The 13,148-nt window shown below is 47.0% G+C and overlaps 3 protein-coding genes across 3 annotated transcripts; 1 reads left to right on the top strand and 2 right to left on the bottom strand.

Annotated features, from left to right (window-relative positions):
• Positions 1-153: 153 nt before the first annotated feature.
• CFAP97D1 (CFAP97 domain containing 1) lies at positions 154-1,585 on the bottom strand. The gene is made up of 4 exons (XM_072356775.1): positions 1,374-1,585; positions 968-1,038; positions 493-611; positions 154-393 (listed from the first exon to the last, which is right to left on the bottom strand). Exons 1-4 carry the CDS (start codon positions 1,465-1,467, stop codon positions 258-260), a joined length of 420 nt encoding a protein of 139 aa, XP_072212876.1. The 5' UTR covers positions 1,468-1,585; the 3' UTR covers positions 154-257.
• Positions 1,586-1,795: 210 nt separating this feature from the next.
• LOC140262432 (ras-related protein Rab-18-B-like) lies at positions 1,796-4,646 on the bottom strand. Its single transcript, XM_072356773.1, has 7 exons — positions 4,538-4,646; positions 4,396-4,451; positions 3,982-4,043; positions 3,473-3,545; positions 3,201-3,319; positions 2,550-2,616; positions 1,796-2,316 (listed from the first exon to the last, which is right to left on the bottom strand). Exons 1-7 carry the CDS (start codon positions 4,600-4,602, stop codon positions 2,144-2,146), a joined length of 615 nt encoding a protein of 204 aa, XP_072212874.1. The 5' UTR covers positions 4,603-4,646; the 3' UTR covers positions 1,796-2,143.
• A 38-nt stretch (positions 4,647-4,684) lies between these two features.
• DUSP3 (dual specificity phosphatase 3) lies at positions 4,685-11,219 on the top strand. Its single transcript, XM_072356774.1, has 3 exons — positions 4,685-4,883; positions 7,529-7,755; positions 9,931-11,219. The coding sequence occupies exons 1-3, from the start codon at positions 4,762-4,764 to the stop codon at positions 10,134-10,136; spliced, it is 555 nt and encodes a 184-aa protein (XP_072212875.1). The 5' UTR covers positions 4,685-4,761; the 3' UTR covers positions 10,137-11,219.
• The last annotated feature ends 1,929 nt before the right edge of the window (positions 11,220-13,148 follow it).

The raw sequence follows: 13,148 nt of genomic DNA, 5'->3' as shown, positions 1-13,148 counted from the left end.
TCTTCTAAGGAAAAAAAGATGGATGGGATTTATCACCAAGTCTTAATTATGCACTGCTAACAAAACACGATGCCTAAGGAAATACACTTCATCCTTTTTTCCTACCCTTACACCCACTTCTCTGTACACCCACTCAGTCAGATCTCCTGCCTATTACTCAATCCAGGACTTGGTTGCTGTCTTGGCCATAGGCTTTAAGTATTTCCATACCTGAGAACTTCAGATCTTAACCCCGATTGTCAGAGATATATAAAGATTCAGCTACGTGCCTGCCATTCCATTTCAAACTTCTTTTTATCGTAGGTGGGCTTGCAGGTTTCAAGCCTTCTCAAAAGTCCCTGATTTTCCATCGTGATGGTCATTATTTTTTTGTTCTGTTTGTCGCTGTTGTTTCTGTATACAGAAATGAATACATTTATAACAACAAATGGGAGAGGAAGCGTGTAAAAAGCAACCCTCCCTTCCCACCCACACAGCTGGAAGGAAAGGTACCTTCTGTGAAAGTCTGTGTTCCAACAATCCACACTCGCTGGCCCTCGTTGGATGGCAGCAAGGTTCTCCATGAGCCTCTTGTTGTCTCTTTCAATCTGACTGATTCGCTTTTGATCCCTCTGTGCAAGAGAAAGTTTGCCATGCTGTTCTCATGAGACTCTTTTCCTGCGCTGGCTCTCACTGTTAACGTTGCCCATTTATGTTTAAAAACAAACACCTAAATTCTATGTTCAACCATATCCCCAAACCACCAGCGCTCTGTAGCTGTGCTTTGTCTCTGCTTCCTTGTTCTCCACTCCCAGCACTCTCTGTTATATATTATATACATAGACAAACTTGACGTGAAAGCAGCCACACGTGCTTTTTCTTGCCCTTACCCTTCCTCACGTTAATTCTGTGACCCTACTCTGTGTGTTCCTGCAGATTCTCTGCCACCTGAAGCACTGTTATCACATAGATGTAGGGTTACAAGTACCTGAATCTTCCTCAGGCTAATAAACTGCCCGCTCTGTGCACGCAGAGGTGTTTTATCCATGCAATAGCTTGCTTGAAAGGCACAGGAAAGAAGGAAACAAAAAGAAAAGCATGAAGTGAAAACAGGTTTTGTGATGTTACAGTGCCCTGAATCCCTCCTTGCAGCCTTTTAATGGCCAGCAACCCAAGTCAGGCAGCCCACAGCAGCCAGCTTTGTCTTTTCACAGCTCTTAGACTATGCTGACATACTTTGACCCACATCCACCAGCACAAGAAGCCATCTTTCTTCTCTCCAGTCTCCTCCTCATCCCCAGTAAGTGTAGGAAAGTGACCACCTCGGTGTCCTGGCACCAGAACACCACCACAGCTATTTTACACCTCACAGATCAGCATTTATCTCACCCTGCTCCCATACGTCCCACCTGTTTCTATGCCTTTCTTCAAGCTGCCATGGCCTCCCATCTTCCTAACTTGGCTTTCCAGTCTCTTTTTGGTGGTCATGCTCTTGCTTGCAGTTGTACTTGGAGATTCCAGACTTGGAATTATGACACGCTTTGCTCATAGACAATAGGATTCCATCCCTCGGTGAGCTGCTTTCAGCATGCACACCCAGCTGCTGTAGGTGAAACTTCTGCTCTTAGAAGTGGATACGAATGAACATTATTTCACAGGGGTGTTTTAAAGACAAACAAGGACGTGGGTATAAGATTTCCTTCAGCTTTGAGCAGATGTTTCCACTGATGAAGCCATCGACAGAATCTGTCGTCACCTTCCTCAGACTGATTGCAACAGAGGTCAGATAGGACCCATTGCAAGACAAAGACAAGCTGATGTGAAAACCCAATTAAAGGCATTTTATTCTCTTGTGACAATTTCTCCTGCGTGCTTTTCACAGATGGAAACAGCCAAATTCTTTGCCAAAGAATGCTATATAAGTAGTATGATTTACTAGTAACAAATCTGAGTTATCAGAAAAAGCATTGCATTGATACCTGGAGATATCAGGTGTGTGTTACAGAGAAATACCGTACTTTGTTAATGAATAGAAGAGTATTTGGTTAACCAGTTTGATATCAAATCTGCACAACTGTGGCAGGTCAAACAAGGCACTGAAATCAATCCCTCAGTATATTCTTCTGAACTGCACTCAGTTTGGGCAGAACAGGCACCTGCAGGCTTAAGACAGTGGGCAGTATGCAGTGCATACGCTTTTCTCCTGCTGTGGCGGTTCCTTTAGCTGGACTCCCTTCTTCTCTGTGCTTTTATCCAAAAGATTTGGTGTCTGCAGGATCTTTATCACTAGTTCCTCAAAGGCGTGTTGGACTCCATCCTCTGTTTTGGCACTGGTTTCTGTGGGCAGGGAGAAAAAAAGGGGGGGGGGGAAGAAGAAAAATCAAAGGCTTCATCTTATTTGCAAGAACTCCAGTCTTTAAGACTGCGAGTTTAACAAAATGACCTTAAAAAACCCTTCAATACAGAAATGTGCACGAAGAAATCTCACCATCAGAAAGAAAAGCACTTTGAATTAGAGAACAACACATGAACAATCCACGAACATACGCGTTTTTGGCACGGTTACATACCTATAAACAGCAGCGAGCGTTTCTTAGCAAACTGAAGTCCCTCTTTTCTTTCTACTTCCCGATCAGGCTGCAGAGATGAATGAAGAACACGACTCAATTGAGCTATATTGGCAAGTTTAAGGAGGTCCCTGGAAAAGCAGCACTGTGGAAGTGAAGTTTTGCTGGAAAGAAAGAAAAAGTCTATAAAATCCCAAGCTGGATATCCCCTCTCTCTACAGTCAGCTTAAAAGGTAGTATTGGTGTTAGGCAGAGCCAATGGAGTGTCAAGCTAAAGAGCAGCAACATTGAATCAGCGTGAACTACTCAATGCAGATAGACTAAGAATTCCAATTGCCTACTTTAGGATAGCCTCACTGGAAACCTCTTGAAGAAAAGCAAGAGTGAAACGCATCTTGCTAAGCAATATACACTTAAAAGGTATTTCATAGTTCCCAGTCAGAAACTCTGTTTGCCCTTAATAGGATCTCTCTCATTAATTGCATCTCTCCTTCTCAAGTGAGGCAGTAAAAGGAGCCTGCCCAGCCCAAGTTCCAGAGCCTATCACCTCCTCACACAAGAAATGAGATCGTTTCAGAGCTCATCTCACATTTATACCGTCTCATGATTGAGTCACCTGCAGAGGAGTGTAAGACGATGCATTTCTGAACTGACCTTATCAGTCTTATTGCCAACTAACATCTTCACAGTGTTGCTATTGGTGGTATATATTTCCAGCTCATTCAGCCAGCTCTCTAGGCCTGTGAAAGTGTCTTTCCTTGTAACATCATACACTGGTAAAGGAAGAAAAGGAGCTTAGGAGCTGCAGTCTTGATCTGCATTGTGGCTCTGAGGCCAGTCATTCCCTCAGTCCCCTTTTGCAAGGCCTTGTACTATTAGATTGGGACGCTTCCTACAGCCCCATTTCCCTCCCATATTCCTCCTACCTAAAACAATCCCTTGAGTTCCTCGGTAATAACTGGGATTCAGGGTCCTAAAGCGCTCTTGGCCCGCTGTGTCCTAAGGGGAAAAAGAAAAGGAAACACACACAAGCAGCAAAAAAAAAACCACCGATAAAACCAAGTTTTATTCAATGATTGCTAAGTTATGTCCTGAATACTCAAACCCACAAACAATAAAGAGGCAACTTAGTTCAGGTTATGCTTACTAAGCAGGTTATAATCCAGTGTATCCATGAGCACACAGATACTAAACTCAAAGCTTCTCCTTTGATGCTTGGTACACGCATCGAAGCCTTTATTTAACATTCTCCAAGCACCAGTTTTCCCTTCCAGCTCATCAGCAGCCTCTCCCAATGGTTGTTATTGCTGTAAAGCGCCTTTTACCAGCTACACAACCTGCAGAGGTTTCCATTCTGGAGCAAAGAGGCACATCCCTGCGTGGTTATGTGGTTTCCTATTAGTCCCTGCAAGGCTCTGCCCCATATCAAACCTACCCATATTGCAAGCTGCACCGCGTGGCCATTCACCACCATCTTCTTCACTTTAAAATCAACACCTAAGATGCAAAATAAGAGAGGGAAGGCTGTGGGAATGATGTGGAGGATGAGGGGTGTCTGCAGCTCCTCACTGCCATCCCCCCATGGAATGGCTCCTCACAGCCCCCATCCCCTCACACCCAATGTCCCTTCATAGCACTCCCTATCCCACCACAGCACCCTGTACCCTCCCAGCACTCCCCATCCCCTCACACCCAATGTTCCCTCATAGCACTCCCTATCCCCGCACTGACCCCATACCCTCACACCCACCCATTATCACCCCCAAAGCCCCCATCCCTGACCCCACAGCCTCCACCCTTGACCCCTCACAGCCCCCATTCCCTCACATCCCCCCTCATCTCGACTCACATATGGTCGGTTTCAGGTTCGGCTCGAAGGTGCCTTCAGCGAACCTCAGCAGGAGGCTGCAGGAACACACACCGGCACTCAGCACCGAGCACACAGCGCGGAGCTACAAGCCCCGCACCGACCCGACCCGGTCCGGCCCCACCTGGACTTCCCTACGGCGCTGTCTCCGATCAGGATCAGCTTCACGGTGATGCCGTTGCCGTCCATGTCCGTCCCGGTACCCGCACAGTGCCCGCTGCCGGCCCGCTCCGGCGGAGCAGCTGCTCGAACTCCGCCCCTCGGGCGGCGGTACCGGGCGGGGCGGAACGGGGCGGACCCGGCCGAGCGGCGGAGCTAACGGGGCCGTGCGAGCGGCCGGGCCTGGCCATGTCCGATTACCGAATCTCGGTAGAGGAGCTGAACGATCTCCTGGCGAACGGCAGCGGTTGTTACAGCCTGCCCAGCGCTCACAGCAACGAGGTGGTGCCGCGCATCCACGTGGGGAACGCGTGAGTGCGCCGGGCCGGGGCCGGGCCGAGGCGGGCGGCCCTCGAGGGGCTGCGTAGGGTTGTGAGCAGCGGGAGGGGCCCCCCCGGCTGCCCCCAGGGCACCCCCGGCCTCCCCAGGGAGCTGCGGGGACCGGCAGGGCTTGGCAAGCTAAAGGGCCCGAGCACGGCGCTGTGCGGGCTCCTATGGCACCCAGCGGGCGCTGCCCATAAATGGCACCTGCTGCAGAGCCCGGCTGAGGGCGGAGGGGTTGAAGTGCAGACGCACATCTCAGCAGTGAAACACGTCCGTCCCGTGCTGGGTTTTGAAGTTTCTAATTTCTTCTAAGTCCCGATTTGGGTCTTTTAATTTTTGGGGGGGACTTGTTGATGTTTGTAAATAGCTGAAGTGTGGGAGGCAAAAGGACGCGGCCAGTCTCTTATCAGTGATCTCTATGGACGGGACAAGGGAAACTGGAGCATGGGAAGTTCCACACCAACATGCAAAAGAACTTCATGGTGAGGGTGATGGAGCACTGGGATAGGCTGCCCAGGTGGTGGGGTATCCTTTTACAGAGATATTCCAGCTCCATCTGGATGCCGACCTGATGTAGAGGGCTGTTTGGGCCCCCTGATGTAGAGGGCTGGACTCAGTGATCTCTGAAGGTCCATCCCTTGCAGTTCTGTGATTCCCCTTTTGCTTCCTATCCTTGCCCACACTTATCCGAGGGTCGAGATGCCGCAGGGTGACAGGGCAGCAGTAGCTGTTGTGCACACAGAGCTGCTCAGGCCCTGTGTCTGCAGTGCATTCCCGTTATCCCATTCTGCTCCAGCATCTGCTCGTGTCAGCTCTGTGCTCAGCTCACGTCTCCATTTCAGCCTTCACTGCACAAACTCTGCGGAGCTGCTGGTTGCACTTGGAGGGGGGAGCAGGAGAATAAAGCGATGCAGTTGTTTGCTCTGACAAACCTCCACGCTCTGGCTTGGATGGATCAAGCACTGCCTGCAATGTGAGGCCTCTCCCACAGCTACCAAGGGCAGGGGTTTGATAACAGAGAGTATATGGAGTAATGACATCTACAGAGAGTTTTACCATGGAGAGCTACGAACGACTCATCCTTGGGTAAAAGTAACAGCACCGAGACACTGGGGAGGATGAGACTGAATGGGGTCGCAGCGTGGGATAGCAATTTGTCTGTCAAGTGCCACATCTCCCATGCAGAACATGGAAGTTATCAGTAACGCAGACACGGAGGTGAAATGACAAAGAGAGCTTTCGTGTAACACAGCAGACAGGCTGTAAACTTCCATAGCGATCAGAGGGTTCTGAAGACGAGTCAAAGTGTAACATCACTAAAACAAGAACTGTTAGATTCGTTCACACAAGTGTGTTTTTCAAGCAGCTGCACAGTCAGACAATTCAGATGATATTTGTACAGATAATTTCCTATCACTGCCAAAATCAGGATGAAGTTGAGTGGAACCTTGTAGTCAATGAGCGGAACAGCTGGACAGAATGCATCTTCACCAGGCTTGCAAAGCACATAGCTGGGTTTTCTGGCTGCATGGTCAACCCACAAAGCAATTCTTGGGGCTCAAAGTGCAGTAAGGAATCTGAAAGGCATTCTCCCCAAATGAACATTAAATTGAGTGGCAAAGGAGCGATTTAGCATGAGCATAACAGTAGAAAACTGTGCTATCGGGCAGTTCTTGCTCCGTATTATAGATGTGGTTTATTTGCTTGGGTGAGCGGGTGCAAAGCAGGTTCACATTGATCCCAACCACGATCAGATATGCACTGCTCCTTGTGCCATGTGCTCACATCATTAAGCAGAGGAACTCACAGGTGCATTAACACACGATAGGGTGATGGGTGATGGTGTTTTGGCCTTGCTCTGTAGTATTTACTCCTGCGTTGCAAGCAGAATTCCCTGGGCACTGACACTTGTCCCCTGGCCCAGATGATGTCCTGCCAGATGGAACAAATCTGTCGACATTTGTTTGGGTAATGAAGTCTTTACAAATGCGTGGCCCCTTGCCACAGTTGTTTGGCACCGAGAGGAGATGGAGAAACTTCACTCATGCAGAAGGATTCGTGCATAAGGACAACCTAAGGGGTGGACAGTCATTGGGAGGAAAGGAATGCTCTGCTCTACACGTTCACGTAGCCTTGAATGGGGTGAAAACCATCCCATGCAACCACGCGGTGTGATAACATTGAGCTTACTTTCTGTGTTTCAGAATGCTCCTGAGAAGGAGCATCGGTGGCTTCCAGCAGAGGCTGTTTGTAACTGGTTCTTAAATAAGCACATGCTTATGGTTAATCATAGCAGCAATTACCCGGGTGTTCCTATTATCTCCTCTATTTCCTTAGTTTGGTCAGAATTGAATGATCTGGGTTATAAATGTGCCATAGTGGGGAGCGGAGGATTGAAGCCCTGTATTCTCTGTTCATCTGTCAGCCAGGAAAGGAGCATTCTGTGCCACACAAATAGTGACCTAAAAGCCCTAAATATTTCTGCTTGTCAAATCTTTAGCTAATTTGAGTATATTTAGCATCCCTGAGTGGAAAAATGAAAGCTTTTGGTTATCAGTCGCTTTTTGGGGGACATCATCAAGACTGAGACACCGAGTTTCTAATCGTTTTCTCGACACTTTTTATCACGCAGGTTCATAGCCAAGAACATTATGAAGCTGCAGCGCCTGGGGATAACCCATGTTCTGAATGCAGCAGAGGGGAAGTCATTCATGCATGTGAACACTAACGCAGAGTTCTATGAAGGCACAGGCATCACATACCATGGCATTAAAGCTAACGATACGCAGGAGTTTAACCTCAGTCGATATTTTGAGGAGGCAGCTGATTTTATTGAGAAAGCACTTGCCCAGAAGGATGGTAAGGCAAACTGAAAATGTCTTTCTGCCTTATTTTCTGTACGCTGCTTTAGCTCTTTATTTCACTGCTTAAAATGGTTCTTTGCTCAGATTTTCAGCTGGACAGGAAAGCCGGTGATTCGGATCAAGTCTTGGCATCAAAGACACCTGAATACTCAGTAAAACATCTTAGTCATCTCTCTGTGTATGCGGACCTCCAGTGTGTGTTAAGGGGAAGGCTGTCATTTTAGGGATGACTTTGCATAGTGAAACAGCAACTGCATCTTGAAACAGTGGCTGGCTGGCAAGACGTGTCCTTATTATTCCTTAGATAAGCCCAGAAAGTGAATACAGGATCTAAAGGTCGTTTTGCATCATTGAAAGGCAATAACGATGCAGGTAATACGTTGCTGAACTTGCTATATGTTTGCTTACAGCAAGGATAGAGACTGCCTCTATGATCTTATTGTTATTCTATGTGACAATTACCTCATTAGGCCCTGGGATTCCAGGGAGGCTGGAGATGATAGGTGAAATGCTGTTGGTTGCCACATTATTCTACAGTATTTCCACACAGCAGGAATCCAAGGGCATAGTGCAGTGGGCCAGACAGTGCTTCAGCTCTGACTGTTGCAGCATACCACTCATTTCTACATAGGCTTCATTTCTTTCTTGCTTCGTGACTCAATGTGAACAAAGAGGAATGAGAACTCCCACAGTTGCAGTTGTTCTTTCCCTCAAGTGGGAGAAAGGGGAGCTGGAGCTGTGATGGTTTTTTGCCTTTTTTACCTTCATTTTGGTAAAAGATGAAAAGTTAAATGACAGCAATTAGTTCTAGGATAGAAGCTGCAGTTGGAAGAAGTGTTTCGCTGTGCTGTGGCTGTCCCCACCGACTTCAGCTAATCTGATCAGAATTGGTAGCAGAAATTCTCTTGTGTCATTCTTGCAGTCTAACTATCGCCTCCCATGTCTCTGCTGCTGTTTTCCAACCGTGGTAAACAAGAGAACTTCGGAGCTGGGTGATGGTGGAGCCAGCTTTAACTCCCTACTTAAATACAATAGGGTTTTTTTTTGACAGTGAAGCAAAGTGATGAGGGATGCAGAACTGTTCTCTCCCGCAGTTTCATTTTAGCTTTGTTGCATGAGGTTCTGGAGGGGAGCAAAGTGAAGGCAAGGCTGCTTTACCCGGGGCAGCCCAGGAGTCTCATTGCCTTTCACAGAGGAAGGCCAGAAACCCTTTTGCTTCCGACTATAGAGAGGAAGTCAGTTCTCTTCTACGTGCTTAAGAATCTTTGAATCCTGCTAATTTATGGCTGCAGGCTCTCAGGAAATGTAAAGAATTAATTGTTTTAGCTGTCCAACCCGCTTCTGATTAGAGGTTTGCCTCGAGCTGAGCAGAACATGCAGCTCCAGGCAAATATGGTAACAGGCTTCCGTGGCCTCAGCAAGTCTATGTGTGGTTCATCTGTTCTGTGGTCTCGAGAAAGAATTTGCTCTGGAGGGGAAGCCTGGGGTTGTATTTTGTGTCTGGGAAAGCAGGGCAAAGAGGAAGCAGCTGAGAAGCAATAAAAATGAGTGAGGTTTCTCAGAGGGAGCAGCAGCCTGCTTAGTTATTGGTGGATGCCAACTGTCAGCATTTTATCAATAAACATGGGGATCGTTTCCCTAATCAGCTGGAAGCTTTTCATTGGTGCTGCCGTAAGGTAGTTCTGCTTCTTGTTACTGCGTAATTAGTGGTTTCTTTTACTTGAGCATTAGTGTGATTCATAAAGAGTCAGACAAGCAGCCAGGTATGATCCAGCATGGAGTTATCATTGGAGCTGACAGCAATGCAGACAGAAAGGTGGGTGTCTTTGAAGAGCTACGGTACATAACAAACAGCAGCTGTTTTAAACAGTGCAGCATTGATTTGTGCTGGTTGGTACCTGGTCATCCTTGGGTACAAGACGTTCTCAAATAGAGACTGGAGAAGTATAGATAGATGCGGGCTGGCCTCCATAATGCAGCAGCATATAAGTGATGTAGAACTATTTATTCTGCATTATCCACAATGACAGAACGATAGCATCAAGTTTGACCTATCTCCATCAGAATACCTCGGGGTTACGGAAGGACTGATCGTTGCGCTTTGTTTCATGCTGCATTTCCATCGTATGTTCCATTATAACCCAACTGTTATGACCTGTTTTCCCTGCAGGACAAGTGTTTGTGCATTGCCGTGAGGGCTACAGCCGTTCTCCTACGCTGGTCATCGCCTACCTCATGCTTCGCCAGAACATGGATGTCAAGTCTGCTTTGGTCACTGTCCGGCAAAAGAGAGAGATTGGCCCCAATGATGGCTTTCTAAGGCAGCTTTGTCAGCTAAACGAGCAGTTAGTGAAGGAAGGCAAAGTGAAGCCCTGAAACAGAACACCGTAGTAGTATTCGCGGGTGTCTCTCAAACCATCAGAGGATGCATTAAGTGCTTTAGATTCCTAACCCCCAACCGCCAAGCTAAGTCACGTCTGAGGGAGACAGAATCCCTGCTCCTGTCTAGTGAAAGGATCTTTCTCAAACTGTTGGGTTTGGCTTTCAAGATGGCACCACGTTACGTGTGTGTGCCTCTCGCTTGTTGGAGTTGTTGCAATAAAGAGGTGTCTTTAGAGGGGTCACTGCGGTGAGAACAGCTGTTCACACATATTTCAGAGCCCCCTTCGCAGGCTTTATAACATGCTTTGCATTGACATCGCGTTGCCTCATTCGAGCTTTGTATTTGATTCCACCAGAGCACTGTTTGCTGAGTGCCCCCCCATACATCTCTCACTCTTCATTGAAATACTGTGTTTTCTAAAGCTTCTTTTTTCATGCACGCAGGTGCCTGGAGTTTTGAGTGTAGGAGCTTCAAGGAATGGAGCAGCATATATGCAAATGCACAGATGCACTCTCATAAGAAGAAGTATGCAGTGTTGTGTTCAGTGTGGATATATGCAATACACAGTGTGTGGTAGTAAAGCCATTCAGAGCCTGACCTTGATGCACACTGTATTTCCAAGACTTATTTGTACCACTTGCTGTAGTGATTGACGTGAAAAATGGGCTGATATTAAAGTTTATTTTTGATTATAAACTCACACTCTAAAGAAAATGCGGAGTAAACGTTGGGAAATGAACTCCAGCAAGGGAAGAAGAACGGCTGTACTTAGGAGTGCTTGAACTGGGTGGATGATCAAGTGTGAAGTATCAGAATGGAATGGCTTCTGAGGTTTGTATTGAACCACAGCCTCCCTGTCCTTCTGCTGTTGCTGTTTATTAATGTAGAACAGCCCAATATCTACAGGTTCCTTCCAGCATTGTAGTACAGCAGGTGTGCTTACAGAGCGTTTTGTTGGTACACTCGGACTTGAATTAGTTGCATGGCTCCGTTCAATAGAAAACAGACGTCGTTACGTGCCACGTGGAACAGGAAGCATTTCCTTTCTGTTATAATAAATCACACCTTGATCCTGTTGGACGTGCAGATGAGATGAGTCATTGCAATGATGGGAGAGGGAACTTTGTTTCCAGTATGCTCCAGTGGGTCTGCGTGCCCCTGTCAGTTACTGCAGCGCTGTTAATGCAAAGGATCTCCCTCTGCAGCCTCAGAATGAGCCACCAGAACCCTGAGAGGTTTGTGTTCCCTTTTTGAGCTGTGCTTTAAATGTGGGTCTAGATTTCAAATCCTAATGCTGCTTTAACTGGAAGCGCTGGTATGAATAATCCAAAGCCAGTTTTGTGTATTCATCTCACTAGAAAAAAAGTGAGGACAGACATGGTTCAGCTTATTGAACAAACATTTTGTAACATGAGGGTGGAGGGGAATAAAGAAGACGCCGTTACCAATCGCTATAAAGCACTGAAACAATGGGTCCTGTGGTAAGGAACTGATAGGTGACTCAGAAAGGATGTTATTTTAGCAGTATTTGGGGCTGTGCGGGGACTTTAAAACCCACATCTATCATAGAACAAAAGTATCTGCCACGTCAAATCCAGCGCAGTGGAAGAGATGCAGCAGTTTGGGCTTTTCGTGCTCAGAGTTGGGAGGAGAGGGGGAGAGGAGCTCTTGTCTTCCAGCAAGGAACAAAGAAAGATGTTCACATAGATGATCACCCTTCTGAAGTGATGATATATGCAAAAATGAAGCCGTCTTACAGCTCATGCTGAGCAGCATCTCCCAGCCACCCGGGGGAATTTTCTGACTCAGAATTTCCATCCAAAGCAAAAATGGTGTTTTCTGAGTGCCGCCCTCGTCCTTTGCACTGTTGGCAATGACAGTCTGGTGTCTAATGGGCTCTTCTGAGCTGTAAGTAATTCAAGGCCAGGCTGGATGTGGGCTCTGGGCAGCCTGGGCTGGTGGTTGGCAAGCCTGCACATAGCAGGGGGTTGGAGCTGGATGAGCACTGTGGGCCTGTACGACCCAGGCCATCATGATTCTATGATAATACTGAATGCTTTCCAAGAGGGCATTGCAATTGGACACACTTAGCAAAGCTGTTTCAAAATTAGAGTTAACAGCACCCAAAGGCGAGAGTGGCAGCTGTAACACGTTGTGTTGTAATTCCCTTTAAGCTCATATTGGACACAATTTCCTCCTAAAGATGTGTATATCTGCCTCACCTCCCAGTGCCAGGACACTGCATCTCCCAGCAATACTCTGCATCCCATGTATGACATTACAATGCAGAAGCCAGGTGAGCGTTTGCTGTTGCTTTTTCATTAGGAGTTGGATTTGGAAGACAACAACACCATTCAGAAACTACTGTTGACATCTATACATGATATGAAGGTGAAACTAGCATTGATACCATCTCCCGTCTCGCAGCCCCTGCTCTTTATCCAACACATTCTTGTATACTTAGAGCTCAAAACCTCCTTTATAAATGTAAATAATGGTAAATATACCTACATGAATATATGGGAACAAAGAGAGTTGTGGGAAGGTTTGATGGCATTGACCTGACATTAAGTTGGTGGCTGAGCTGCTGCCTTACAGAGCTGGTTGCGTTGCCGTGTGTAACTTTTGAATGGGCAATGATTCTATTCCAGTTTTTATTCTTTGGACGATGTATTCATTTCTTCTGTTTTTTAAACAAGTGGAAGTTGGGGGAGTAATTCAGCCGAGGGCTTTTGGGTTGGATTTTGTTGCGTTTTTGTTCCTTCACTGTATTTTAATTCCATGCCAAGGTAGCTGGCCAGCTGACTCACCAGATGGAGCTGTAGGCTCGTTGTTCCTCACTAAGCAGTCCTCATCATTCCATCCCTGACCAAAGCTGTTATGTGGATCTGATGTCTTGGCACCAGCAAGGCAGGCAGGCAGAACCACTCAGCAGCTCATTTGCTGATCTCTGGTGGGAAAATGATACGGCTCCGTTTGCTCTCGGTGACTCAGAGGAGTTCATG

The sequence above is a fragment of the Excalfactoria chinensis genome, chromosome 24 (genome assembly GCF_039878825.1).
Source record: "Excalfactoria chinensis isolate bCotChi1 chromosome 24, bCotChi1.hap2, whole genome shotgun sequence".
In the NCBI taxonomy this organism is placed as follows: domain Eukaryota; kingdom Metazoa; phylum Chordata; class Aves; order Galliformes; family Phasianidae; genus Excalfactoria; species Excalfactoria chinensis.
The sequence above is the reverse complement of the archived record's forward strand: the minus strand, read 5'-3'. Positions and strand labels throughout refer to the sequence as shown.

Bases quoted from the DNA above. Each gene is read 5' to 3' on its own strand.
- CFAP97D1 (XM_072356775.1), bottom strand. From the start codon at position 1,467: ATGACCACCAAAAAGAGACTGGAAAGCCAAGTTAGGAAGATGGGAGGC. The intron at 612-967 runs GTACTTGTAACC...TCTCTTGCACAG, and splicing joins TTAGCCTGAGGAAGATTCAG to AGGGATCAAAAGCGAATCAG. The intron at 394-492 runs GTACCTTTCCTT...TTCTGTATACAG, and splicing joins AACACAGACTTTCACAGAAG to AAACAACAGCGACAAACAGA.
- LOC140262432 (XM_072356773.1), bottom strand. From the start codon at position 4,602: ATGGACGGCAACGGCATCACCGTGAAGCTGATCCTGATCGGAGACAGC. The intron at 4,452-4,537 runs GTGGGGCCGGAC...GTGTTCCTGCAG, and splicing joins AGCGCCGTAGGGAAGTCCAG to CCTCCTGCTGAGGTTCGCTG. The intron at 2,617-3,200 runs GTCAGTTCAGAA...TCATCTCTGCAG, and splicing joins TTGGCAATAAGACTGATAAG to CCTGATCGGGAAGTAGAAAG.
- DUSP3 (XM_072356774.1), top strand. From the start codon at position 4,762: ATGTCCGATTACCGAATCTCGGTAGAGGAGCTGAACGATCTCCTGGCG. The intron at 4,884-7,528 runs GTGAGTGCGCCG...TTTATCACGCAG, and splicing joins CGCATCCACGTGGGGAACGC to GTTCATAGCCAAGAACATTA. The intron at 7,756-9,930 runs GTAAGGCAAACT...TTTTCCCTGCAG, and splicing joins AGCACTTGCCCAGAAGGATG to GACAAGTGTTTGTGCATTGC.